Source organism: Paramisgurnus dabryanus, chromosome 8 (assembly GCF_030506205.2).
Source record: "Paramisgurnus dabryanus chromosome 8, PD_genome_1.1, whole genome shotgun sequence".
NCBI lineage: Eukaryota > Metazoa > Chordata > Actinopteri > Cypriniformes > Cobitidae > Paramisgurnus > Paramisgurnus dabryanus.
The window spans coordinates 40,350,529-40,377,161 of record NC_133344.1 but is presented as its reverse complement, the minus strand read 5'-3'; the positions used below and the strand labels follow the sequence as shown (position 1 = coordinate 40,377,161).

General features: G+C 35.1%; 2 protein-coding genes across 4 annotated transcripts in view; one reads left to right on the top strand and one right to left on the bottom strand.

The window, feature by feature from the left end:
• Positions 1–17,175, bottom strand: part of rsrc1 (arginine/serine-rich coiled-coil 1) — a 161,770-nt gene extending 144,595 nt beyond the window's left edge. The window contains exons 1-3 of the mRNA XM_065281818.1: positions 17,034–17,175; positions 16,473–16,662; positions 5,129–5,227 (exon numbers count right to left, since the gene is read on the bottom strand). Coding sequence (XP_065137890.1) covers positions 5,129–5,227; positions 16,473–16,654 — 281 coding nt within the window. The 5' untranslated portion in view covers positions 16,655–16,662; positions 17,034–17,175. The remainder of the gene's footprint in view (positions 1–5,128; positions 5,228–16,472; positions 16,663–17,033) is intronic.
• A 1,885-nt stretch (positions 17,176–19,060) lies between these two features.
• Positions 19,061–26,299, top strand: shox2 (shox homeobox 2). 3 transcript variants are annotated; one of them, XM_065281815.2, is made up of 6 exons: positions 19,061–19,314; positions 19,423–19,627; positions 20,513–20,721; positions 22,285–22,342; positions 22,583–22,671; positions 23,022–26,299. In XM_065281815.2, the coding sequence occupies exons 1-6, from the start codon at positions 19,312–19,314 to the stop codon at positions 23,313–23,315; spliced, it is 858 nt and encodes a 285-aa protein (XP_065137887.1). In that variant the 5' UTR covers positions 19,061–19,311; the 3' UTR covers positions 23,316–26,299. The 3 variants fall into 3 exon arrangements, with proteins under 3 accessions (XP_065137887.1, XP_065137886.1, XP_065137888.1); XM_065281814.2 differs by having other exon boundaries at positions 19,061–19,627; positions 23,058–26,299; XM_065281816.1 differs by lacking the exon at positions 19,061–19,314 and having other exon boundaries at positions 19,338–19,627; positions 23,022–26,297.
• Positions 26,300–26,633: the final 334 nt, after the last annotated feature.

Here is a 26,633-nt window from a genome sequence, read left to right as displayed (position 1 = left end):
ATCAGCTGCTAGTGTCTGTTTTACATGTCCGGGGAAAAGATGGCGAGTCTCTGTAGGCATCGTATTCTCTGACTGCTACGAAAAGCGGAGAGGTAAACAGTACACTAGAATCAACATGATTTTAATTCTGTTTATATCTCTTGCATTATTTGTTTATTTATTTATTCAGGCCAAGAAGAGTGATATTCCCTACTGAACTGCCCTAATCTTTTTCCTGCAATATTTCCATGCTGCAGTTATTATTTTCATTCCTCTGAACAACATCCTCCCCTCCTTGCCTCTTTTTTTCCCGTTCTTGTATTCTTTATCTGGCATGGCACTTGCTCATATCCTGTCAGTGTATCAATCAAAGAGAGCTGTCCACTCAATCCGCACCTGATTTATCAGTCTGCCTCATCCCAAACGCCATTACTAGTCCCAAACCTTTTTAACACGACAGTGACGGATAGTAGGCCCGAACCATGCAACCTGTTTCACTCCACAACCACCCCAAATTAAAAAATCACTTTAGTATAAAATAAGCAATCTTTAGTAATGAGGGTGAATCTTAGGAACTAAATGCAGAGAAGTAAGTGGGCTTCACATAAATAAAGCAGCTAACACTATAAAAAGAAAATGCTTACTAACATACTAATATAAAAAGTAAAGTCTTCAAAATCATTTTACGTTAAAACTGCATTAAAAACAAAAGAAAAAACATCATAGACACTGCTTGGTCAAAAAAATGTGTCTCGCGAGATTAAATGTGTCTCACGAGATTTCTTGTGGAGGTGAAATGCAGGCCGTTTCTCAAATAAAAGACTGCATTCTTCGGAGGTTGCATTTTTAAACTGCATTTACTTCATAAAGACTGTCTTATTAGAGACTATTAACAATTATAAAGTTTACTAATTATTTAGTTAATCGCAAATCGTTGTAATACGCTCACGACTTGCAAATGTAATGCTCAGTTAATGATCTGAAATAAACCTTGATGACGTATGCAGCCTGCATATGCGACCTCCGGAGGATGCAGCTTTCTGTTTGACCCTTTTACAGTGCATGCATTATATTTGTCTTTTACTGCGTTTGCTTTTTTGTTTGGGTTTGTTTGGGAGCTCGTGTGAAGTCTGAGACGCGTTGTGTTTGTCTGTTGATCAGTGTTAGAAGTCTCAGCAGATTAAACCCTCACACAGAGTTACATGATTTAATGTCTGCATGTTCTTGCTCAAAAATGAAGTGGCTGTATCATTTCTAGTGTAAAGAAATTGACATATATTAAATATTAATATGGATTTAAACATTGTTTGGTCAAAAATAAGCGTTTCTCTCAGTTTAAAGTGAAGATAGCGTCCACGAGACGAGTCCACTATCGCCCCCTGCAGGCATTTGATCTAACACATACATAATGCTTTTTATTTGTAGGCCACAAATGTAATGCGTTTGTTAATGTTGTTTTATGTAACTTGGTTTTAATACTTTATTTGAACCAATTATTATTGCATCTTCGTTATTATGTAATTTTAAAGGCTACTGCTCACTTGGGTCTATTTTTATTACCCAAAAATAACAAATTACTTCATTATCAGTTAGCAAAATAATTGTTAAGGCCAGTCCTTGATTAGTTAAAACTTTTTAAAATAACATGATTTCAGTTTCTTATTCATTTATTTAATCATTGAGGATTTCTTAAAAAGTGTAAAAATATTGTCTCGTCTCGTTCTCGTGAACCCAATCTCGTGTCTCGTCTCGTAGATTAAGGGTCTCGTCACACCCCTACAAAATGGCATTGATTACCCTCAAAATTACTTTTTTAACCCCCTGGAGCCGTGTGGATTAATTCTGTGAAGGATGGACGCACTTTTTTGGACTTAAAAATCCAAAGCACTATTTACTACCATTATAAAGCTTGGAAGATCCAGGACAATTCTAAACTTCAATTGTTTTTGCCTGACAGAAGATGGTCATAAACACCTCGGATGGCTTGAGGGCGAGTAAATCATGGGGTAATTTTCATTTTTTGCTAAACTATTCCTTTAAGTTTGGACCACAAAGTCGTTTGTTTATATTGTCGCTGCTGAAACCGTCTATAGTATTTATGAGAAAATATATGAAGAAATTTTGCTTAAATGAAGCGTTTAAGAAAAAAGAAAACTTATTTTTAGATTTTTTTCTCACCCCATTGGAAGATATTTTTGTTTGTTTAAAGCACAAATTCACTAAAATTGCATATTTTTGTTTATAAACTAGACTTATTTTCTTAGGTCATTTTGCTCATCAAGAAAAGGAATCTTAATTTAAGAATTTTTTGATATTTCTACTGAAAACAAGACAAAAATACTAAGTAAGAAAGTCATTTTTTTGCAGTGTAATTGTCTCTATAGCTGTATATAGTAATATAACATTAATAACTCATTTAAACACATTTGCAATGTTAATTAAATTGTCTACTTTAAAAAACACTTAAATCCTTTGGGATTTACTAACTATTTACTAACAGCTACCGCCAGCGCAAACCATCTTTTTAGCACTAAATAACGACTGTCGACTGATTTACTAAAGATGCACAGTGGATAATTAGCGCTGAAAAGGTGTGGTCTAGTTATTTTTGCGACTGACCTGAGGAGGAAGAAGAGAAGTTGTAATTTGAAAGTGCGTTTTTAAATTTTTCTTGTCAAAAATGACAATCGTTTCGCTATAAGACCGTTATTCAACGTTTAAAATTGTTTAGAGTCTTTTGATACTCCGTTGAAAACAACTGTTAAGGGTTGAGTTAAGTGTTATGTGTTGGGGTCCATTAAAGACATTTAAATGAGAAAAATCCTGGAATGTTTTCCTCAAAAAACATAATTTCCCCTCGACTGAACAAAGAAAGACATCAACATTTTGGATAACATGGTGGTGAGTAAATTATCTGAATTTTTTTTAAGAAAATTTACTAATCTGATCTAATATAATGTTACACATCAGATATTTTCCCCAACAGTTAATCAAACATTTATGTAAGGCTTAGACATAACAGATTATATCTGTTTGAATTCTTGTCAAAACAGACATTTTAAAACTAATACTGTCTATGTGCGTATATCGGGGTCCCACACCTGTGAGCTGTCAGATGTGTCAGTCAACGAGAGGAAGATCGTTTTCAAGTCTTGTTGTTTTTAATAATTCTTTTAACATATATCAGGTCCCGAACTTTATCTCTATCTTTATCTATATCTATATTATATTAAGCATTTAGGATGGTGCACCTCTCAGAAAACTTACAAATAAAGTCATTTCAGACATTTGATGACTATTTACTGTATAAGGCCACATCTCAACAACGTGCTAAGCCTAGGTTCAAACAGAAATTGCATGTTGCATTAATCGCGCATCAATAAAATGGGTGCTTTTTAAATTCATTTACATTAACAGGTTATTAACACGTTAATTTTGACAACCCAAAAATTATACAAACAGCTAAAGAATATTTACATTTCAATTGTGCAAATTCACCAAACTAACATTTTCTTCTAAGCACGAAACATAATAATAAGGACCCATCTATGGGCGCTTGCACCTAACCTAAGGGCGCCAGTGCCAGTATTCAATTAATACATACAAACATAACAAAAATCCAGTCTAATGACCCGAGTAATGAGTGTAAGCATGCATATTCACAAGACAAGTAGCTGTGAGAGTAAGTGACTCCGTGAACAGAAGGTCTTTAATGGCAGCCTGTCATACAGTAATTACCTAAAGCACTCGTTATCATTTCAGCACAATTACAGAGAAAATGATGCTGTTGCTGAGGATGTGGCAAACATGTTTATTTGTTTTCTAAGTATTAAATAAAAGTAAAAACAAAAACTAACACTCAATTTCAACTAAAGCATTCAACGGAAATAAGAACGATTGTTGCTAATAACACTCAGGCCATCAAAGATGTGATTGAACTTGAACTGTTTCTTTTTAGCTGAAATCGTACATTTATGCATTTGGCAGACAAGCGAGTTGTCTAGGTTTGAACCCATGACCTTTTGCGCTACTCACACAATGTTCTACCACTAAGCTGTATAGGAGCATTTAGAACATTGTTACGGGTTATCCGTGACATTAGGCATTTGGTCGGCGAATGCGTTAGTAACGCTGCAGAAAAACCATAATGCCAAACTGCGTTTTTGTACCTATATGAAATTCACTGCAGGAAGGAGATGCCTCAGGAACTCATCTCGGATAAAGAAAAAGTCATTGTTTTTAATTATGCCATTCCCCAAGTGTTAACAAAACAGCTATATTATGAGATACAATTGCCCACCTTCCCAAAAACTCCTGCGAGGCGGGCACATGGATGCGATTGGAATTCGCTCGAATTATCAGACGGGTCAAAGCAGGCCAGTAATAATGTAAAAAACATTCAGTTTCTTCGATATACAGATTTTTTCGACCTTAATGTGTCATCAGGAGCCGTGGGGATTAATTAGCGGGGACTTGCATTATATGAATGACCACAGACGACTTCAGATAAAAATCTTTGTTCTATTTAAAAATAATATCACCTACATCTTACATGGCATGAGAGGGAGTAAATAACAGAGGATTTTCTTTAAGTGAATTAATTTCTTTAAAAAAAGCCTGAATGTTACATTATAATAAAATCTTTTTCAAAGGAAATCGTTTGGACATAAATGTGTGTTGGCAGTGTGGGAACACAACCAAACTACAACGAAAAAAATCCTTTTTTAATCCCATTAAACCAAAGCTAAGTAGACATACGGTTTTGATTCTCTTAGCAATGTGATGTCACACTGCTAAAGCCCCGCCCATGGCCGCTGACTGACAGTCCTGTACTACCATAGTTTCTGCCCTATGACAAGTTGTACGCCGAAACTAAAATTTAAAGCAACAAACAAAAATCCCTGATATTTCATGATTAGGACAAAAAAAATCTTTCAATGTCTGGAATACCGCTTTCAAAATCCCATGATATTCCAGAAATGCCATGACCCGTGAGAACTGTAGATCTTTAAAGCGTGGATTTAAAACACTTTAATAGTAATTGTGGCCTTGTAAATTTCTTTTTAAGAATTTAAGGCTTTTAAGGATCATTTACGTATCATTCATAAAACCAGTTTTCGTTTCTTTTTGTGGGCTTGCTTGTTCTTACCTTCTATTTCGACTGCGGGATTGAGACCTGTGGGACCTACGGCTCTTCCTCCTGTGGCTCGACCCTCTGGAAGAGTTACTGCTGGAGCGATGCCTACGCCTGAAATATCAGTAACAAGTGTCCATTAAACACACGAGCAGAACACTGTGTGCAGCACCGTCTGACCAACAGAGTATACACTGTGAAAAAATAAGTGTTAACATTGAAAAGTATTTTTATCAAATAATCGCTAATCTCTTATCGCGTAAGTAATGGCCTTGTTTAAAGAGTAAGGCTTGTAACCCAAAGGTTGCCGGTTTGATTTCAAAGACTAACAAGGCAAAGACTGAGGTGCCATTGAACAAGACACCTTAACCCCCCCCCCCCTCCCTTGGACGGGATAAATGGGTTAAATGCAGAAGTCCAATGTATGGTGGGTAATCATACATATTACATGACTTTCACTTTATCTTCTTATATTCATACTTATATTCATTTCCCAACCAGATTAGACAAGCTTGTCAAAGTGAATGTATCTGTATGTGATGTTTGAGCCCTAAACAGCTACACTCTAGTTATTTTTACTACCCAAACGATGGGTTGAGCCTTTTGGGCCATTTAATTAGATTTTTTTGGAAAGTTTTGTGTAACCCAATCTTTGGGTTAATATTTGGGTGGTTTTCACTGACAGTTGAACGAATGCACCCCTCCCGTGATGCATCAACCCAAATGGGTGATTTTCTCGAAATTATACTTATTAGGTGTCATGAAACATTTTGATATAAAAGTAAATGCAAAGTTAAGCACTATTCGGACGGGATTAGTTTTCCAAACAACGTTTGAGTTTCAACGTGTCCCCCAGGACGTCTGTGTTTTTATGTACCGATTCGGACGGGATTAAAATGATGCAGGCTATTCCAGAGATGGGAGTGTCTGTTTCATGCATTTGGGCGTTCCAAAAGAGCACGTGCTCTGGATACGCGTGTTTGTAATGTTTAATATTTTGCTTTAAATGTAAAATTATGACAGAACATGTAATTTATTAATTTAATTTTAACAACTCAAAATAAAATATACAGTCCTACTAAAGTAACGTTAGTCTACGTGTTTTATATAACTGTCTGCTTATAATAAACCCAAAGAAATTAAGAAATAATGATTAATAATAATTTATTATCTTTATTAACATTACCATTCCGGAGTTAAACAACTTTGAACGGAGTTTCTTATAACGTTAATGATATTACAGTGGCCAGTCTTAACAGTGTTTTCAGCTCGTCTTGATTTAATTATTTTATTTTGCCGAATGCGAAAAATATATCCATATCTGAATGAATGTGACTCAGGAAAAATACAATATTAGTAAGACCTTACGGCAGATCACGTTGGCCAAAACACGAAATGATATTGCGGGCAAACACAGACATTTGCATTCGGACGGGATTAAATTTCTCAGAGGACCTCTGAGTTCGGCGAAAAACAGTAGGTAAATTGCTCTGGAATTCCTACGGAGGTCGTCAGAGAAAAACACAGACATGGCCGATTCGGACGGGATTAAAAACACAGAGGACCTCTGAGAAGCACGATTTTCTCAGAGGTCCCCCTGTAATACTAATCCCATCCGAATAGGGCTTAAGAGTGTCAAAATAAGAAGCATACAGTTACAAACATTTCTTCATGTACTATTTTGCACATGATTTCAAATGACATCATACAAACCAATTTTGTTGTTTTTTCCACATTTAACCTCTTCAACCCTGAGGACCCTGTCCCGGGTCCAAAATTTTGTATTTTGACTTAATATAAAAGATTCTTTTAATCTTTAATGCTCCGTCATGGACCCCAGTAGGGGTGGGCGATAAACCGGTAGACAAAATTAACCGGTAGAAATTTGTCAACCGGTAGAGATTTTGGACTATCGTTTCTATCGAGGTTACGTGCCCACGTCACGCTCCTGTGTGTGTGGTCGCGAAAACGTAACGTTTGTACACGTATTTAAGCACTGCAGTTTTAAAACAAGTTATTTTAAGCCATTGAAACACAGACAACAGATCTGTATGCGTGCGTTCTTTCTGTGTGTCAGGAGCGGACAAGTCGCGCAACCGCTGCTCTTTCTGTCTGTGAGGAGCGCGCAAGTCGCGCGACCTCTGCTTATTAAGCTCGTGAGCATTTTTCCCGCTTTATTGGCCTTAAATACACATATGCGTCAAAATTCCCGTCTTTGCAAGCATCATCATAAACACGACCAGTAAGGTCTTAAGAGAAAGTAAACAGCTAAAAGAGAAAGCGCATGTGTAACAGTGTATTGGATCCGGACTTTGGTCTTAAAGGGGAAGTTACCTAATTTTGCTCCTGTCTGTCACTCGTGTTAATCAAACAGCATTGAGAAAAAAATCTCTCGCTCCTGATTAAATCACTTGTCTACCTTAAATAAAAATATATATAGGCCTATACATACATGCATAATTATTTCATTCTTATTGACTGTGTATCTTCTGAGAGCTTGAGTTTTGTTTGTTTTTATCTTCTTTCTATGCTTGTATATGTTTTTTGTGAGAATTATGAACATTTCTATGGTATTAAAGATTTAAACCTTATTAAAACATAAAAAACTCTACCGTGATACATATCGTTATCATGATATAAAATTAATCCTATCGTGATAGAAGATTTTGGTCATATCGCCCACCCCTAGACCCCAGTAACACATATGAGATACTGTTTGAAAGCTTAGAGTCTCTACTTTCTGCAGATATGCATCACTTTGACATATCTTTTACTGTAAGAAAGTTATTTACACTTAATTTACACTATCACCCCCCCAATATTTTTTGATATCATATAATATTCACATATTTCATATTTTTCAAAAATGACAAACATGGGCAAGTCTTATATCAAATGAAAGCTCTCACTCTCAGGGATAAGGCTACAGCGTTATTTTTGTTCTAATATCAACACATATCCAACAATCATCGAATGAATAATAAGGTAAAAAATGGTCTTTTGTAAACATATGTGAAACTTGAGTGTGAACTGCCTCAGATAGCACAGAGAGCCACAAATGATACACCATCTTTTATTTTAGGTCCTACTCTAAACAATGAGTCCATTCACAGCATTTTCTTTGGTTGTGTGCATATATAATCCCTTGCTATTTATTATATGTGCAAAACAAAAAATTAATATTTTTATGAAAAATGTATTTCCGCACCCTTCAGTAAAATAAGAATATCTTTTGAATGCGAAATGCTAAAGAGTTCATTCTTTTTTTGGGTGTTTACTGTCTGCTGCTGCTAACAACCAGAACTGTCTGCAGTCTGCTAGAGCACACAGAACCAGAGTTATACACTATCAAAGACAGTATTTACAACATAAAAAGGAAAATTTGGTGTTTTATCATATGAAAAACAACATAAATAACAATATTTGTCACAAACAGCAGCTTTTTATGTAACTTCAAAGGGTTTTCTTTAAAATGATATAAAGAAATTGCATTTATTCCACTGTATGTGGTTATGGTAGCACTTCAAATGTTTTTTGGCAGAAATTGTACACCATAAGCGTATTATTCCTCCCATCAGTTGGAGTAAAATAACTTTTGCATATATTATGATAGAGAAAAAATTCCTTTTTCCTCTGTAAGCTGACAATTGCTAGAATCAAACAAAACTGTCTGCAGGGACCTGAGATACCCAGGACCAGAGTTATATACTTTCAAATAAAAACTTTAGAAAAAAAACATAAAAAGCGCCTATTTATTTTTGTGTTTATTAGAGGCCTGACATCACATACAACCATGTTTAGCACTTTCAACAGTGTTTTATGTAATTTCAAAGGGTTTCCTGTAAAATGATACCAAACTTTTGTATGTAAACCTCTGCATGTGGGTATGGGAAGCTTTTGAAATTGGGTAGGCCAAATCCAGGCGAAAATCCCCAAAATAGCTTCAGGGTGGAAGAAGTTAAGGGGAACATTTTCATTACCGCAACGTGCCCATGACTGGATTTGGGTTCTTTGACATCGAAAATTTATAATTAAAAAAATCTAAAAAATAAAACGCTTCAGTGCATGTTATACTATAAACATTTACAGTAAAGAAACATGTGGTGTCTGGTGATCATTGGTAAATGTCGAGACAATAATAAAGAATATAAATGTGTCCGAGACCAATTTTCTCATCCTGCGCAACATTTTCCAAAAAAAAATTGTTGGAAGGGACATAATTGACCAGGTAAGCAGTTCTTATTTTTTCTCTCCAGATAAAAGTTAAAATTTTGTTTGTCATAGTATCTAGACAACTTTTCAGTTCTCATTACCGAAACATGAGTTTGTAAATGCATATATTTAATGTAATATCATGTTGCTGTAATGATAATTTTTTATAATGATCATCTAAGAAATGTAAATAATTCTATAGGAAATGTTTTTTTAAATCCTCTAAAACTAATGGTTAGAGTAAATTAACTTAATCTTATATGTGCAAAAAAATTGCTTCAAGGGCTTTTAAAAAATTCTGATGCAGGAAATCTGGATTTCGTCAGAATCACCCAAATGTTGGGTCAAATTAACTAAGTGTGTGTGGTGCTGTTTGAATTCACTTCAGGTGTGGAGAGGTTTATGTGGATAAACAATGTTGGTATCAAGATATTTATCCATAAAACCATTACTGTTTACTAGAAAAAGCAAATATGTGTGACAACAGCCCAGTTTACATGACGTGAAACATTATTACATGCACTGCTAGGTCATTAGCGGTTAGCTTGTTTGATAAGTTACGTCCACATGATCAAAAATATGTTGGTTACTCTTTTTCAACATTTTTTACAACATTTTCATCATAAATATATGAGGTTTTTACTCCATAGCCTATTGAAACCTAAGCAGATAACATGTTGTAATAAAGGAAGACGAGTGATGCATGACGCAATTAATTCAATTCAATTCAATTTTTTTTAAATAGCGCTTTTCACAATTGGTGATTGTTTCAAAGCAGCTTTACATTAATAGAAGCAGTGAAAAGCACAGAAAATAACAACATAATAATACACGATAGCACAAGCAGCTAAATTTGCTGCGGCTATGAATCAACATTATAAGCGTGCGTATTGCTAATGTAACGTAAAGAAGAGGGTGCTAAGTTAAGCCCAAGAAGGCTGCCTCCCCTGGTTGAAAAACCCCCTAGGAGAAAAAAACCCCAGGCTTAGCCGGGGAAGTAAAAAAAGTCCTAGGAGGGAAAAACCCTTGGGAGATATATTTATATATACATTGAAACGATTAAGGAGATTAGGCGGAGGTTAATTAATGTTATGTAAACACACATAATCTGCTTTTTCAGATCATTTAAAATAAAGTTTTTAGCCATTACATAAACCGCTTTCTCACAATACATTTCTGAACATCTTCTTGTGTCCAGGTAAAGAGTTAAAGTTGCTTGTCCTGCACCTCAACTGTGTATCTTACGCTAACTCAAATGTTACCTGTCGCGGGCATTATGGTCCAACATCAGGACAGACTCCAATTAGCACTTTTCAAGAGAATACATTAAAGTTTTCATTTTTTCTGGTAAAATTATTTACATTTTTATTGTGTTTCATTTTTATTAAAAAATATATTTTTATTGTGATTAAAGTTTATTCAAAGTTCTTAGATATTTTTAAATTGAGGTAAACTGTATTACAGCACATGTAATGTGAATTATAGCACATATTGTTTCTTTTGTTTTTTCTTTACTGACATCTGCAATAAAGTAACAAAATAAAATTAAGATAAAATATGAATAGTAATATTAACCCACTTATAAAGTCAAATTAATCCAAGGTTTTAAATAAAAATCAAACAATCCTTTGGGTTAAAAAACAACCCAACTAGCCAAATTCCAACTGCTTTGTGTAAATATGAAAACATCAGAACATACACTTAATGTAATGTGTACACTTGTTATTTCACTTTCTTCGGCTTTATGTGTTTTGCACAGGCGCCACACACATGTGCATGCTTTTTCGACCATTATTAAGTTCGATATTCAATTTAATTATTATCGATAATGATATTAAAATCTTAAGATAAAGATTTAATTAAGATTGATTATTAACATCCCTAACATAGACATATAAACAACTATAAAAACTTGATTTTCACCACAGGGGGACTTGTAAAAAAAGGAAATTCACCAGCAGTCTCTCTCTCTCTCTCTCTCTCTCTCTCTCTCTCTCTCTCTCTCTCTCTCTCTCTCTCTCTCTGCAGTCAGTTCCCCAATCTCTATATCAACTGACACTTCAAGACTTCTTACAGCCACTTTCAAAAAAACAAATCAAAATGGCAAGCCCATTCCCGTGCCATGAATAAATCAAATATTTATCCAAAAATCATAATTTAATTTATTATGCATTTCTGCATCAGTTGCTGCCTAATTCAATTGCATACATCTAAAGCTATATTGCTTGTGGCTTGTGCTTTAGACCGTCTCTCCGCAACTGTCAGAGCATTTAAGGACGTAGTTTATATTGCAGGCCTCCGTGCTGTTTAAAAGAGCAGTACACTTTCATTCTCATGCAAGAGTATGCATTGTAATTGCCATTGTATAGGAAAAAGGCACTCAAAGGTTGAGTATCACATGACAGGAAGTATTTAAAAATACAGGCCCGTCTCATATCAGACGCATAAGGGGAGTGTATTTTTCTAGAGTTAACCATGTTAACAGGTTAAAGCATTCACATCAGATGCTAAGAAGGAGCAGAATCACCAGTGCCGTGATTGTTTTGGGTCGAATGAAGTTTTGCTGCTCACAGTCAATTAAATTGACAGCGCATGTTCACAGTCAAAATAAAGATGGACTGACTCGGAAAAGTATACTACCATATGACTTATACTACAATGGAATTAAAATGATAAACACACACCAACTTATGTTTAAATAGTAAACTTGAGAGCGAAGCACTATCGCATCATGCCGAAAATCTGTTCTGGTTGACTGAACTCAACCTGCATTACATAAAAAATGAAGACAAATATAGATTATAAGCTCAATCTATTGTAAAATGCAGTTCTTGAAGAGATTTTACTCATACTCAAATAAGAAAATTGCAAACTCTTGAATTTGCTGTACATTTGCAGTATGCTAAACGCAGCCAATATGAAAGCACTATATTGCAAGCTGCAAACACTATGCTTCCATATCCGATTTCAACCAAAGAAAGATTAAGCCAAATCCATGTTCAATAGAAAACTGGATGCGCAGTACAATTGATGTTCATTTTACATGAAATGTAACCAAAAATCAACCAAAACCCAACCAATATTTGACTCTCACCCAACATCTAACCTTCTTTCTGCGAGAGCAATGATTTCACAACACACATAATGGAACTGAAAAAAACATCATGAATTATTGAACTGAAGTACTAAATGACTTCACAAAGCAATGTCTGGGTTAAAGGGATAGTTCACCCAAAAATGAAAATTTTGTCATCATTTACTCACTTTCATGTTGTTACAAACCTGTATACATTTCATTGTTCTGATGAACACAAAGGAAGATATTTTGAGAAATGTTTGTAACCAAACCGTTCGTGGACCCCATTCACTTCTATAGTAGGAAAAAAGAATTTTATGGAAGTGAATGGGGTCCACAAACGGTTTGGTTACAAACATTTGTCAAAATATCTTCCTTTGTGTTCATCAGAACAAATAAATTTATACAGGTTTGTAACAACATGAGAGTGAGTAAATGATGACAGAATTTTCATTTTTGGGTGAACTATCCCTTTAAGGAGACTGCATGTGTCCGTTTGCGACAAGAGGGTCATAGTCTTGCTGAATAGTAAAGCTATCCAGTACTGTGAAAAATGTTGGCATCATTCTAGATCCACATTTTACTTAAAGCCCATATTAATTTTCTTTTAAAATTGCATGCAATATTAAATATAAAAATAATTTCATTGGATGGATGGTATGTAACTTCTTATTGGTATTAGAATAAATCGTAAATGCAAATGTACCAAGAAATGTATTACTCGTGGTTAAATTATAGTTGTTAAACAGGAATTGAGAAAAGTGAATGATCACAGGTGAATAAACATATAAAAACATTTGAATGGTGGATGCAGAGTCTGGAAAATATGCATATTGCCCAAGACATATCATACACAAACGTATACTTTTAAATGGTAAAGAAGACAATACTTCATCTAAATAATGCCCTCATAATTTACACACCCTGATGGCAGGTATCATGTCACCACACAGCATTTGACAACTTGTCACAGGAAACCTGAAAACCAATCATTCTCAAAAGTTATTAATGTAAAAAATTAGAAAGAGCCAGGGTATTCTTTAATATAATTCAAATTGTGACCAACTAAATAAATGAAGGAAGCCATACTACTAGGATACCATGAGTGAGCAAATTAGACTTTACTCCAGGGCTAGTCAATTGGCAACCCGTGGGTCAAATGCGGCCCTGCACCCAGCCCGTTGGTCATCCTTGTCTGATTTTAAATCAGCGTGGTTACTTTAAAGCTGCCTTTCCACTGGACATGACAAATGACGGCTGATACATTGGCAGGAGAGTCTTAAAGGGGTTGCGTGGGATGCCAACCATCATTTTCTGATCCAATTTAAGCTTTGGATGCATAGAAAAATAAACTTGTGTGACAACATCGCATGTGACACGGCGAGCGGAAGTGATGTATTTCAGTGTGTTCCAATCAAAACACTGTGTGCAAAATGAAAATTATAAAAAAAAATTTACTTTATTAGTAACATTTGAATCCTTTAAAGGGGCCATGGCACAATACTTTTTTAAGATGTCAAATAAATCTTTGGTGTCCCCAGAGCACATGTGTGAAGTTTTAGCTAAAAATACCAAATAGATAATTTATTATAGCATGTTAAAATTGACACTTTGTTGGTGTGTGCAAAAATGTGCCGTTTTGGGTGTGTCCTTTAAAATGCAAATGAGCTGATGAAGTGCAAACACTGATCACAATGATGGTGGTTTGTTGCAATTGAAACTCAATTGTGCTGTGAATTATTTTTTTCTCCCTCTTTTTCTCTGCACTAAATGGCAGTGCTGTGGTTGGATAGTGCAGATTAAGGGGCGGTATTATTCTAATAAGAGCTCCTTATGACATCATAAAGAGGGCCAAATTTCAACGACCTATTTTTGTATGTGCTTGTAGAGAATGGTTTACCAAAACTAAGTTAATGGGTTGATCTTTTTCACATTTTCTAGGTTGATTGAAGCACTGGGGACCCAATTATAGCATTTAAACATGGAAAAAGTCTAATTTTCATGCCATGGCCCCTTTAAAAATGATTAATTACTGTTAAAGGTGACATAGAATGATTGAACGGGGTATTTATACTTTTTCTGTGATGTGACATGTAGACAAAAATGTGGGGATGCACCGATACCGATACTGGTATCGGCCTCGATACCACATTTTCTAAAGTACTCGTACTCGTTAAAAGTCCCCCGATACCTGGAATCGATACCACGGTCTGAGAAATGTCTATGTTTGAGCGGCGTGTAAGGGGTTAATGCCCCTTGTGTTGTCCAAAGAGGCAGAGTTTACAACAAACTGGAAAACTAGTCCCTTGTTTTTTTGTTAAATTATATGACTAAAGCTGTTACCTGTAAATTTAAATCATGTTTTTTATTAAGTACTCGGTATCGGCAAGTACTGAAATGCAAGTACTCGTACTCGTACTCGTATTCCAAAAAAGTGGTATCGGTGCATCCCTACAAAAATGTTTTTGTTTGGGTCTTAGAAGCTTCCTAAAAACCTCTCTCAGATAGCTCTATTAGGGTGGGGGATTTTAAACAAGTGGTTTTGCACCTATTTGGCTCCCCCTACTGGCTTAACTTGCAATCTCATTACTGATTGGCTGACTTTGCTGCCACTCAAAAAATGTAGCCAATTATTTTAAAGTGGAGGGGCAGTTTGATGCCTGTGATGTCATAAGCATCAGTTTTTCAGATTGGGCCGTTTTCTGGCTGACATTTTTAAAAGAGGAATTTCTATGAGACTGAGATGTTTAGCATGTTTAGCACTTTTTGTATGTTTGTGAATGCGGGTAGACTACCATTATTCAACAAAGACAAGGTAAAAATGGTTTTTCATTCTCTGTGCCCTTTAAGTAAATTATCAAGTATAAATATATTCGTAGATCAAAGGCTTTTGCGCTGGAATGAGCTTCTCGCTCATGTTGACACGGATTTAAGATTAAACTGAAATTTCATTACAACTGCCACTAGGGGGCGAACTCCAACAGTCGTGTCCGAATGTAGTGTACAATGGAAAGGTGGTTTAGCCCATATATCTTTAAAATATTTAAATAAGAAAACATGAAGTGCAATTTTAGTCATTAGGAGAAGATGTTATATGTAGTGAATACTTGAAATGTAAAAATGTATGAAAGTTAAACATTTATAAACAAAAGAAGTTTAAGAGCCCAGTATAAGTGCTATACAAAAATACATGTGTCGATTATTTTTTCAATGTTCATAATTGAACTATTAACATTTGGCTCTTGCGATGTTAAACAGCAATTGTTTTGCAAAAACCACATAAGTTATATCATATAGAATAATATATATATATATATATATATATATATATATATATATATATATATATATATATATATATATAGAATAATATATATATATATATATATATATATATATATATATATATATATATATATATATATATATATATATATATATATATTTACATTTTTAAAATCTGGCCCTTAAAAAGAGTAGATGAAGACCCCTGCTTTACTCCATCAAGCACTCTGTGACCACCAAGATAAATACCTGGACATTTTTGTGGACTTTATAAGTAAAGTCCATGATTTCAAAGTGCACATGAACTGCTTGATCTACCTAAAGGCAGTGTACACACCAGAGAGATACCAAATTTTTTGAGATGGAGGTTTCCCCTGTCTAACAGTAGCCACCCGATAACTCTACAGTAATTACACCTTACAGAAAGTCACTTCAAAGTTAAAGTCAGCCATGCTTTAACTTCAAAGAGATGTGCATCCAAAAAGCTCCCCAAAAGTTTGTGCATCCATGAAAGATCATTCAGAAACATGATGAAGGTCATTTATCTTTTAGGCTCTTGAAGTCATATTTGCTTTTGTATAATAAAACTGTGACATTACAGAACCAGATATAGACGGACACACAAACACAATAGGGATGTATGCAGTCTGTTGTGGGTTCAGCATGTTATGTTATAAAAAGAGTCTGACTTGATTACACAGTTTTCAACCCCCCTCACCCATGTAAAGTTTTGATTAGACCTATAGATTATGAGTGCCACTTTTAAGTTTAGGATTTACCCTCTACCTTTTGTCTGTGTCCCTGTTTCGGTCTCTAGAGTGAGAGCGCGTGCGTCTCCTGGAGTGTTTGCTGCGGCTGCTGCTCACTCTGTTCCCTGAGGAGCTCCTGGAGGAGGACGATCGCTGTCTGTGCCTCCTCTTCCTCTTGCTACGACTGTTGTCCTCACTGTCTGATGAGCGACGGCCCATCTTTACTCCTGACACAACAATTAATGAATAAATAAATGAATATAAAGTAACTTATGTGTAGGAAAACAAATATATTTCTACGTTTTTAAATAAAAGCCTTAATGCACCAGAGTATTCAGTTCTTCCAAGTCTCTTCACGTTAAGATTTATTAAGTTACATAATTAAACATTTTAAACAGAGCTAGTTTAAGGTATCAGGAGATTGTGAATATTACATTGTCGTGCCTTTTCACGTGGGCTACAATACAACAACAACAAAAGCCAATCCATCAGCGTTACTGCCTTGCGTGTATTAACACAATGTTATTTATTATGCAGGCTATGCACCTCGAAAATAACAAATGTAATCCATGTTAAAACATTGACATTTCGATCTTACCCAATTCAATGTAGACGTTCCTGTCTATTCAAAACTGAAATTCACAACACAGCGCCATGAGCCGCTGAACAGACACTAGTAATCGATCTGGAGCTCATGGATGTCGGAGCGCTGCAAGGCTTTACAATCAAACACAGATCCATCGAGATCGTCGTCTCTCTAGTTGACTGCTTTCACAATCTTTAGGATTGCGCAAGATATAGAAATGTGCATTTTCCCTCTGTATTTTTCAGCAAAAATATAAAGGTTCATTAGACGATCTTATTTACGTTTATTAATTTGCATTCTTCTTATATGTTCGCTCATGGTGAAAAACTTTAGGCTCATTAAAATTAATATTTTGAAGTCTACAGATTAAGTTAAGCTTATTACTTTTGTCAAAAATGTGCCATCGACGACATGGCTTTGAAGCAATTCTATAAAGTTGCTGTACAGAAATTCTGTATATAAACGCATGGGAAATAATCATTTAAATCAATAAAGGGCTCCACTACATTAACAAAATGCTATTCTAAAACTAACTAATGGACTCGTTATAATAAATAGTTGCACATAGAAAACAAAAGACAATCGTGCGCTGGAAATCCTTTTTCTTTTACTAAAAATATTTTTCTACCTACAAGCCAATTGTACTAATCAAATGCACGTGCAATTGCCACAGCCACATTAGACACATTAGATTCATCTACCCACGGAGTAATATGCTGCTTATTAAATATTTTTATATTCGTTTTTCAAGACAAAATTAAATATTCGTGTTGGGTTATTTATTGCAATGAAAATCGGATGCAACGTCTTGTGGCTAAAGCACTTTTTAAAACCTGAAGAAACAAAGTATAAATATGTTGTTGCAAATGATGTAGCGTCTGTTATTAAGATTTGTGTTATTAGGCTACCTGATGGGCAATTTATTTGTTTTAAATCTATTTTGTAAATTTCTGTAACGTACATATCAAAGATTTAAATATGTAAAACATGCGGCACAAAAATAGAACAAATTATTGATTTTCACAATGAAGAGGAACACAGAGGCTTCTGCGTATGTTATTGAGGTATATTATATATTTGTAATTATTTTAGATGAGATGGAAATAATGTTTATGATAATTTAATAATTTTCTTTGCATATGTGCTATTTTGTTTTATTTTAATTCGCTCTTCGTCCCCAGATATTTGTTTACGTTCGCAGCTAATTGCACATTAGGCCTACAGTGTCTATACAGAAAGCAATCCAACACAATATTTTTTAAGACAAAAAAAAATCTTGTAGTTCATCTGGTAGCTGTTACTAATAGATCATGAATCAGCTATTTTTTTCATAGATTATACATTTATTTATTTTCTAAATACAGCTTACTTTTATACATCATACTTGCCTTTGTATCATGATTATTTTAGCTTTAATACAGATCAAATAAAATAGATCTGTCTCATCACATGTCTTAAAAAAATATAATTTAAGCCTTGACTATAAATTATCATACTGGTTTGATTTACATATATACATTTCTTTTACTATTCATGCATGTTGGTCATAGTTATAAATATATTCAAAACTATTAGTTACAGTGGTTAACAACAGAAGACAAACATGTAAACATTATTAAATATATAATGATATCGATCGTCAACAAAAAACAGGCGATTAAATATTTAACTCCGATTTCTCCCAAAGCAAAATGCCTATTTTCTTATCATTAATATACGTTGGTTGTCCCATTTACATGAGAAGTGTAGATAAAATTTCGTAAATTCTCACTGGGGTTAACCATATGTCAGTTTCGCGATCACAGCGCACATTTATTTCTCTCCTGCTCGTCGAGTTATCTCTGTCGTGGTCTCTTTTCTCCGGCTCAGATCAAAGATTTGCAATGGTAAAGCTCATGTGCATCTGTGCTCTCATCATTTTCAGTCGTTTAGCCCCACCTCAGCAGTGCTACCCACCATCATCATTCGGTGTTTCCAAACTCTAACCGGTCTGCGTTTAATGACATTAATTTGCTCCTCTTGTCAGTCGTGGATGAATGGCCAATAGCAGCAGTGGAAGGGTGATGTGGATCTGAAGGACAGATGAGGTTTTCCCCCGCCTCTACAGGAAGAGGATCGTGGTGAGGGGAGGCAATGTGCGCGAATGAAGGGGTAGACGCTTTGAAAGTATAAATAGTGTGACTTCAATAACGGATCGGCAGCAAGTCTATACACTCTGCAACAAGAGGAATTGTGAAAGATCACAGCAACTCGCATTTAGGCCGACAGAGAAAAACAGAGTTGATGTCTTATGGTAGACTGCTAAGGATATAAAAGGAAATTTTGTGTGTGCTTTTTCTCTCTCCTTTTGGGAGCAGTGATGGAAGAACTTACCGCATTTGTGTCCAAATCTTTTGATCAGAAAGTGAAGGAAAAGAAGGAGACGATCACTTACCGAGAGGTACTGGAGGCTGGTTCGGCAAGAAATAGGGAGAGCCTGTCGGGAGAACCGGTTCGCGAGGAAGTTAACGGTATCACACGGGGCTCGCGCTCGTCGCCGGTCAGCGAAGCGGACCTGATAGTGTCAGAAAAGAGCAGAGAAACAATGAGTCCCAAACTTACAGAGGGTGAGTGTTTGCCTCATTTCAGTACTGTTTAAAGTAAATTGTATACATTGTTTTTTTTCCGGTGTTCAATCACTTTCTATTTTCCATTTTTTTACTTTCTATTTTGAACTTCTTTATTATGTGATTATTTGGCTATACAACGCAAAAACTATAAATCTTTTGACACGTAGCTACACTGTCATAATGCAACGAAGACAAACCCTTATGCACAACCAAAGTTTCGTTTTAAAACGAATAGCATCACAAATGAAGTTGCCTTTTTTATATTAAAATATGGGAAATATTTTGGTAAACATTTGATTAATGTTATCGCACGTGAAAATTGGCGGCAAGTAAAAGTCATAAGATAAATACTTAACATCATCTAACAAGTATATACAATAAAGAAGCTAGTGTACTGCTTAACTGAGAATTACAATATATAAAATAAAGCATAGTCAAATGTATTATTAAGTGGCACTCATTTTATGTTAACGTATGAAACAATAATAATAATGATAATACATTTTGCATTATTATTATTATTCATAATATATATGTTTTTATTATATGTATCTACCTATTCGTTTTCTTATGTTTATCCTTATTTAGCTCTAAACAACAAAATTGGAACAGATGTTGTCGTTTCAAAATAATTGTTATTTTGACAATGGTATTATTAATTTAGATTGGTTAATTATTGTCGTTGATTATTATCATTGAACTGTTTGCGTAGCATAATAATCTTGTCATCCAGTAGAAAGAGAAACTTCATGCACATTAATAACCCATAAATAATTCAAGAGTGCTGTGTAAGACTAAATATCTGCGACCGACTTCTGTGGCCATACACTGCTCTCCTTTTCTGTTAGACGAAGTGTTTATTTCTCTTTGTCCTGTGCTCAGGTTGTACAGAGATGAAGGAACGCAAAGAGGATTGTAAGCCTCTGGAGGATGAGACGCAGACTAAAATCAAACAGAGAAGGAGTCGGACTAACTTTACCCTGGAGCAGCTGAACGAGCTGGAGAGACTGTTCGACGAGACTCACTATCCGGACGCCTTTATGAGAGAGGAGCTAAGCCAAAGGCTTGGGCTGTCGGAGGCCAGAGTACAGGTCAGGCTCATAATATCTTTATGCATGGGCTGTGCTGTGTATTTTCGGAATCTGTTACGCAAACGAAATTAGATTAAAGATTCGCATATATAATATTATTCATGTAAATATAATAGCATTTAATAACGGCACCAGAAAATCGTTAAATATTGATCGAGAAACTAATGACATTTTAATTACATTCTTATTGGGTTCATTATACAGTGCTTTCTTTAATGTATATAAAATTGTTGCATTTTAGTATATAAATAGGCATTGCTGTTGAGGCAAAGTAGCCTGATCAATGCTATATTAACATTGCAGACTTCATACCTCAGCGTGATACAATAAATAAAAAAAGATATACAAAAATACCAGCAAAATAAATGTAATAATAAGCCAATTAAGATAAAATAAATAATATTCCGGAAATAATAGTTTAATGCATGTGCATGTGCATTTTTGTTGTGATGAAGATATAATTTTAATATTTATATTAATATATATAATAGGCCTATATTATATATATTTTCTTATTCGTATACGTGTCGGCCCTGCAGGCAACATCTGTAGTGTGTTTTTTAGCATGGGGAAGACCATCTGCACAGAAACATAATAAGGCTCAATCTATGTGTAACGAGAGACGAGCAACTGAGCCGAATAATGACATTCAACATAGACATTGGCTCTGATGTGATTGATCAGAAAAAAAAAACAATATCTTATTTCATTCTTTATTATCTATTCATTCCTTGGTTGGGGAAATATAATTCACTCTTTGAAATATACTGGTTCTTTTTTTAAAAACGGGCTCAAAAGACCTCCCTTGAAAAAGTTAAACCAGCGTCTCTTTTTGAGATCTTACTAAAGCTTATTGTCCGAAGCAAGACCTGCGGATTTACATAAATTATCTATCATTTCTACACAAATGAAGATCTGATGTTCTTTCCATCTTTAGTATATTCATAGACAAGGCCACACTGCTGGCTCAAAGACGTCTCTGCCATTTTTAGGAACAAAGTCATATTGCATGGCCATACCATTATCATTAGGGAATGGCATTAAGGTTGTCTCTCTAAATAGCGCTAATGTAGGTTGTCCAGGAAATTAGTTTAGTTTTTTATTATATGCATCACATAAAAATAGCAACAACATTAAATATTAAAATACGGGGTTGTTATTATGATAATCATTAAACGGTAAGCAATCTGTGACAATCTTGTGATGCTTGTAACCTCATGCTAAGTATTTGCTATCAGAGAGTCAGTTTGCCTCTTTTGGGATTTTAATCCCTGGAAAGATGAAACCGTTGTAGAGAAATATATTGTAGCCAGACCTATATTTTACATCAAGCGTCTTTATTTCTGTTTGCTTGGCATTTTAAATGTGTGGTCAGTGGGCCGCTTTTTATGTCAACTGGTTTCTCGTTCGTTCTAAAATTGTAATCATTAAAATATGCGCTTAAGCTTCATTAATATTTCAGAGGTCCTGAGGGATACATAGTTTGGCTTGGATTGTTGTAATTTGGGGAGGATTTACACGTGCCCTCAACAGCAGCTGTCAATCAGTATCTTATTGTTTCAGGTTTGGTTTCAGAACCGACGGGCTAAGTGCAGAAAGCAGGAAAATCAATTACATAAAGGTGCGTTTAAACTGTGGAATGTAAACATTTTCCAAACATTTTTATTATATCTGTTAGAACATAATATTATTTTTTTCCGACTAAGGCTAAAATATAAAGAATGAAAAGTTGGTTTCCTAGGTGTAAATGGTGTAATTTAGATTTTTTTTTCAAAAGGTATATTTTGATATTTAGCATAATTCATAATTATAATTGAAGCAGATAAGAAAGTATAATCAAAACTGTGGCATCTCTTTTCAGGTGTTCTCATCGGAGCTGCGAGTCAGTTTGAAGCGTGTCGGGTCGCTCCATATGTCAACGTGGGAGCTTTACGCATGCCATTCCAACAGGCAAGTGAATCTAAAAAAAACAAAAAACAAAGACGAGGTGTCCTTGCGTATGCTGCTGACTGTGGAGGCATTGCGCAAACACTAAAATCATAGGCCAACTTAAATTCAGTTTACTACTGTCACCAACAGAGATGTAATTTTATTGACAAAAAAAGTGCTGCATTATTATTCCTTAAATAGAATTTAAATCACATTTTGGGGAGCACAGTTCACAACACCAAATCCAAGTACAGGTGTCAGTCATTGATGATGATTTATGCAATTAATCCAGTGCCCAGTAAGACCTCTGCATAGTAGTCTCTCTTAAGTTAATGTGTTTCTCCCCTTTCTCCCTACTCGTGCGTCCATAGGATAGTCATTGCAACGTGCCGCCCTTCTCCTTTCAGGTGCAGGCGCAGCTGCAGCTTGACAGCGCCGTGGCCCACGCGCACCATCACCTGCACTCGCACCTGGCGGCCCACGCACCGTATATGATGTTTCCGGCCCCGCCGTTCGGGTTGCCCCTGGCGACGCTGGCAGCGGAATCAGCCTCCGCGGCATCGGTGGTAGCGGCAGCTGCCGCCGCGAAAACCACCAACAAAAACTCGAGCATCGCGGACCTGAGACTGAAGGCAAAGAAACACGCCGCGGCGTTGGGACTGTGATGCCACAGCGTTTCGGCGGGCAGCGGTTGCTTATCAGAAATAAACAACAGAAAAAGACATTATTTATGTTTCTTATGAAGGACGTAATTAAAGACGAGTTATTTATGAAACCGTTCAGTGGAAAAGCACTTCGTGGATCGAGGGACGTGAACTACTACGACAAAAGTTGAACTCAAAGGGAACTTTTGCAGAAGACTGCGGATGGGAAAATTAGATGTTGCCAGGGACGAGTTGAATACTGAATATTTAAGGCAGCTGGGACGCTTGTTCAACTGTTGGTGTGACAAAGCGAACATTTCTGCTTTAAGACATTAATCGTGAAAATTAAGAGGCTGGCCTCGTTTTATTTGCGACAGAGTTTCTCTGTGGATATTTGTGAACTATTACATAAAACTACTGCATTGGTGTTATTAATTGAGGATTCTTACTTTTGTTAACCAACATAAAAGCTACAGTGCAACACATACGTTTCTGTCCTCACGGATAACGCACGAGTCGATGGGAACTGATCACTGAATGTATGGTGAACAGAAGTAGGCCTACGTCTAATTTATTATTCAAAAAGTGTCCGATACAGCGAATTCCAATGGTGCCCAATTGACATGAACGCAAAGCCTGGGTGTATGAATCAAATTTAGGCAATAACTTGATACTGATATGGTACGGACACATGTAAAATATGTTAATGGAAACAAAATGACTTTATTTATTTTGTGCTTCATCAAGACATTGTGGGAACACTCTTTCTTTTCATTCTTTATCATCTCTTTCTCGTGTGTAAAACCATGTGAATCTCTTAAGTGTAGTGTTTGTTTTATAAGGAATATAGTATAAACGTCAAATGCGGGGACGACTCTCTAAGAGAAATCGGTGGAAGCCATTTTTTTATGAAATCTTATGATTTTATCATGACTATGAAACATGAGATCACTTGAACACGGTGTTTTGATTTATAAAATAAATGAACATGTTTTTGTAACATCCGTTTTTTGTATTATTTTTATTCCAAATTTACTTTAATGAAAGCGTTGGAATTCAGAATCTTTCGCTTATATTTCAACTTCAGTCTTTTAAAATTGGTCCTGAAAGCGGTGTCTATTAATTTTAATAAGTTTAATTAATAATTTAATTATTGATTTTAATTAAAAAATGACACTTTTAATAATGAATAGGAAATACATTTTCAAAATGAAAATACATCGTTTGCGCTTCGGCTGTTGTCTTCATTTGACATAGGCCCTACATACTGTGACTGAAGTATTAAACTGCACATTTTACTTTTTTAGATTTTGGATAGGCCTACTGTCTATAGTCTGGAGTATTGTTATAATATATGTAGGCTATGTCTATAGCAAAATAACTCATAGCCTACAGAAGTTAGAAAGAGAGAGAGAGAGAGAGAGATACAAAAGCTGTCACTGGGAAAGTAACTTTAAAAAAATCCTTATATTTAGGTAAATAACTTTGAGGTAATAATATACAGCTTTTAGGTTAAAATGTGTACTTTTTGAAAGGCTAAACCTATGGCCCCAGTGACAGCTTTACCGTTTGTCTGGGTGCAAAAAAATAAATAAACTACGGGTACCAAATCATTAAGGCAACACTGTAACGTGTAGCTGCGTACGTATTTGCAAAAATATATGATAGACTGCACAGTCTGAACATTAATTAATTAATCTACGTTAAACAAATGTAGAATAATATAAGATCTTATATGCAATTCTACAACTTTTGTTAATGTTGAAAGTGATTTCCAAGTGTTACTCATATTATTTACCATTTACATATGATTCGTCCTAAGTTTTTTTATGGTGAGCATCAGTGCTTATGCTTGTTGTGGAGGAACATACAGTAGGGAGACAATACAATCATCCAGTGTTAAAGAAAATCCAGGATAATACATGTAACGTGTGGAGACGTAAGAGATAATGTACAGTGAGCCAGTTGTTATCGCAGAATAAACTGTCAGACTGATGTCTCACCCTGGTTTTTATCACATAGCCTATCTCGGAATGTCCTAACGGACCAACAGAATAAAGTATTGCAATAATGTATTTTAAATGGCTGATATTCATCTAAACTAATATTCACTTATGGGCATGATTTTCATGCACATTTAAAAACGCCTGATTTAATTGTGAGTAAGCCCTCTGGTCCAGTTACTGCCTGGATTTCGATACACAGAACAATGTCTTGACTTGGGCTATTAATTAATATTGCTTTAACCAATGTGTGGGATGAAGGAGGCTTGTGTAACCTGCTCTGGACGCCAGTGTTATTGAATTATTGATTCATGCTACTGTCTAGTGGAGACAAACATGTGAATGAGGATTGTTGCATAGAGGACAAAAGGTGGGGTTTACAAGTAATGAAAATTAATATACTTAAATAAGACAAATTAAGATAATTTAAAAAAAAGTATTTTCGTGATTTCAATCAACTAACTTGATACATTTAAATTGGGACTACATAATTGATTCATATTGTATTAAAGCAGGTAAACATTTTATTTTACTTAATTGATTTACGTTGGGACTACAACACATACATTTTTTTTTGCTGCTTTAACTAAAACTGCATGAATGCAAGTTTGGTACGCTTTGCATTGGACTAAATTCGTATTGAAATTATGTGTTTTTTACGGATTTTTGAGCAAAGTCAAAGTCCTATTGTTCATAATTATTATTATATTTAAGTGTTTCTGTTGTTAAAGTTTTTGTGTCATTGTGCTGAAAAGTAGCACTTGCTGGTACATGACGATTATGTATGTCAGTCAAGCTCTGCTTCTGTGTCAAACAATGGAAAATATATAACTAAATTTGATTTAAAAAGTTGGAAACAAATCTATATTGTTGGTTTTGTTAAGTGGACTTACAAACCGTATAAATGTATTTGTTCTGATGAACACAAAGAAAGATATTTTGGGGAATGTTTGTAACCAAACCGATCAAGAACCCCATTCACTTCTATATTAGTCTTTTTTTCCTACTATGGAAGGGAATGGGGCTCATGATTGATTTGGTTACAAGCATTCCTTAAAATACTTGCCTTCATGTTCATCATAAAGAAATTTATACCGGTTTGTAACAACATGAAAGTAAGAAAATGATGACAGATTTTTCATGTTTGGGTGAACTATCCCTTTAAAGATTTAAGTGCAAAACGTGTACATTTAAATGACTTAAATTAATTTTACTTAATGTTTTAACAACAGTTTCTGCTTAGACAAAAAATAAGCACTGGACCTTTTCTTCTCTTCAAAGTCTACATAAACAGCATGGATTTGCTTTGAAAATTACTATGACCTTGAACCAGAGA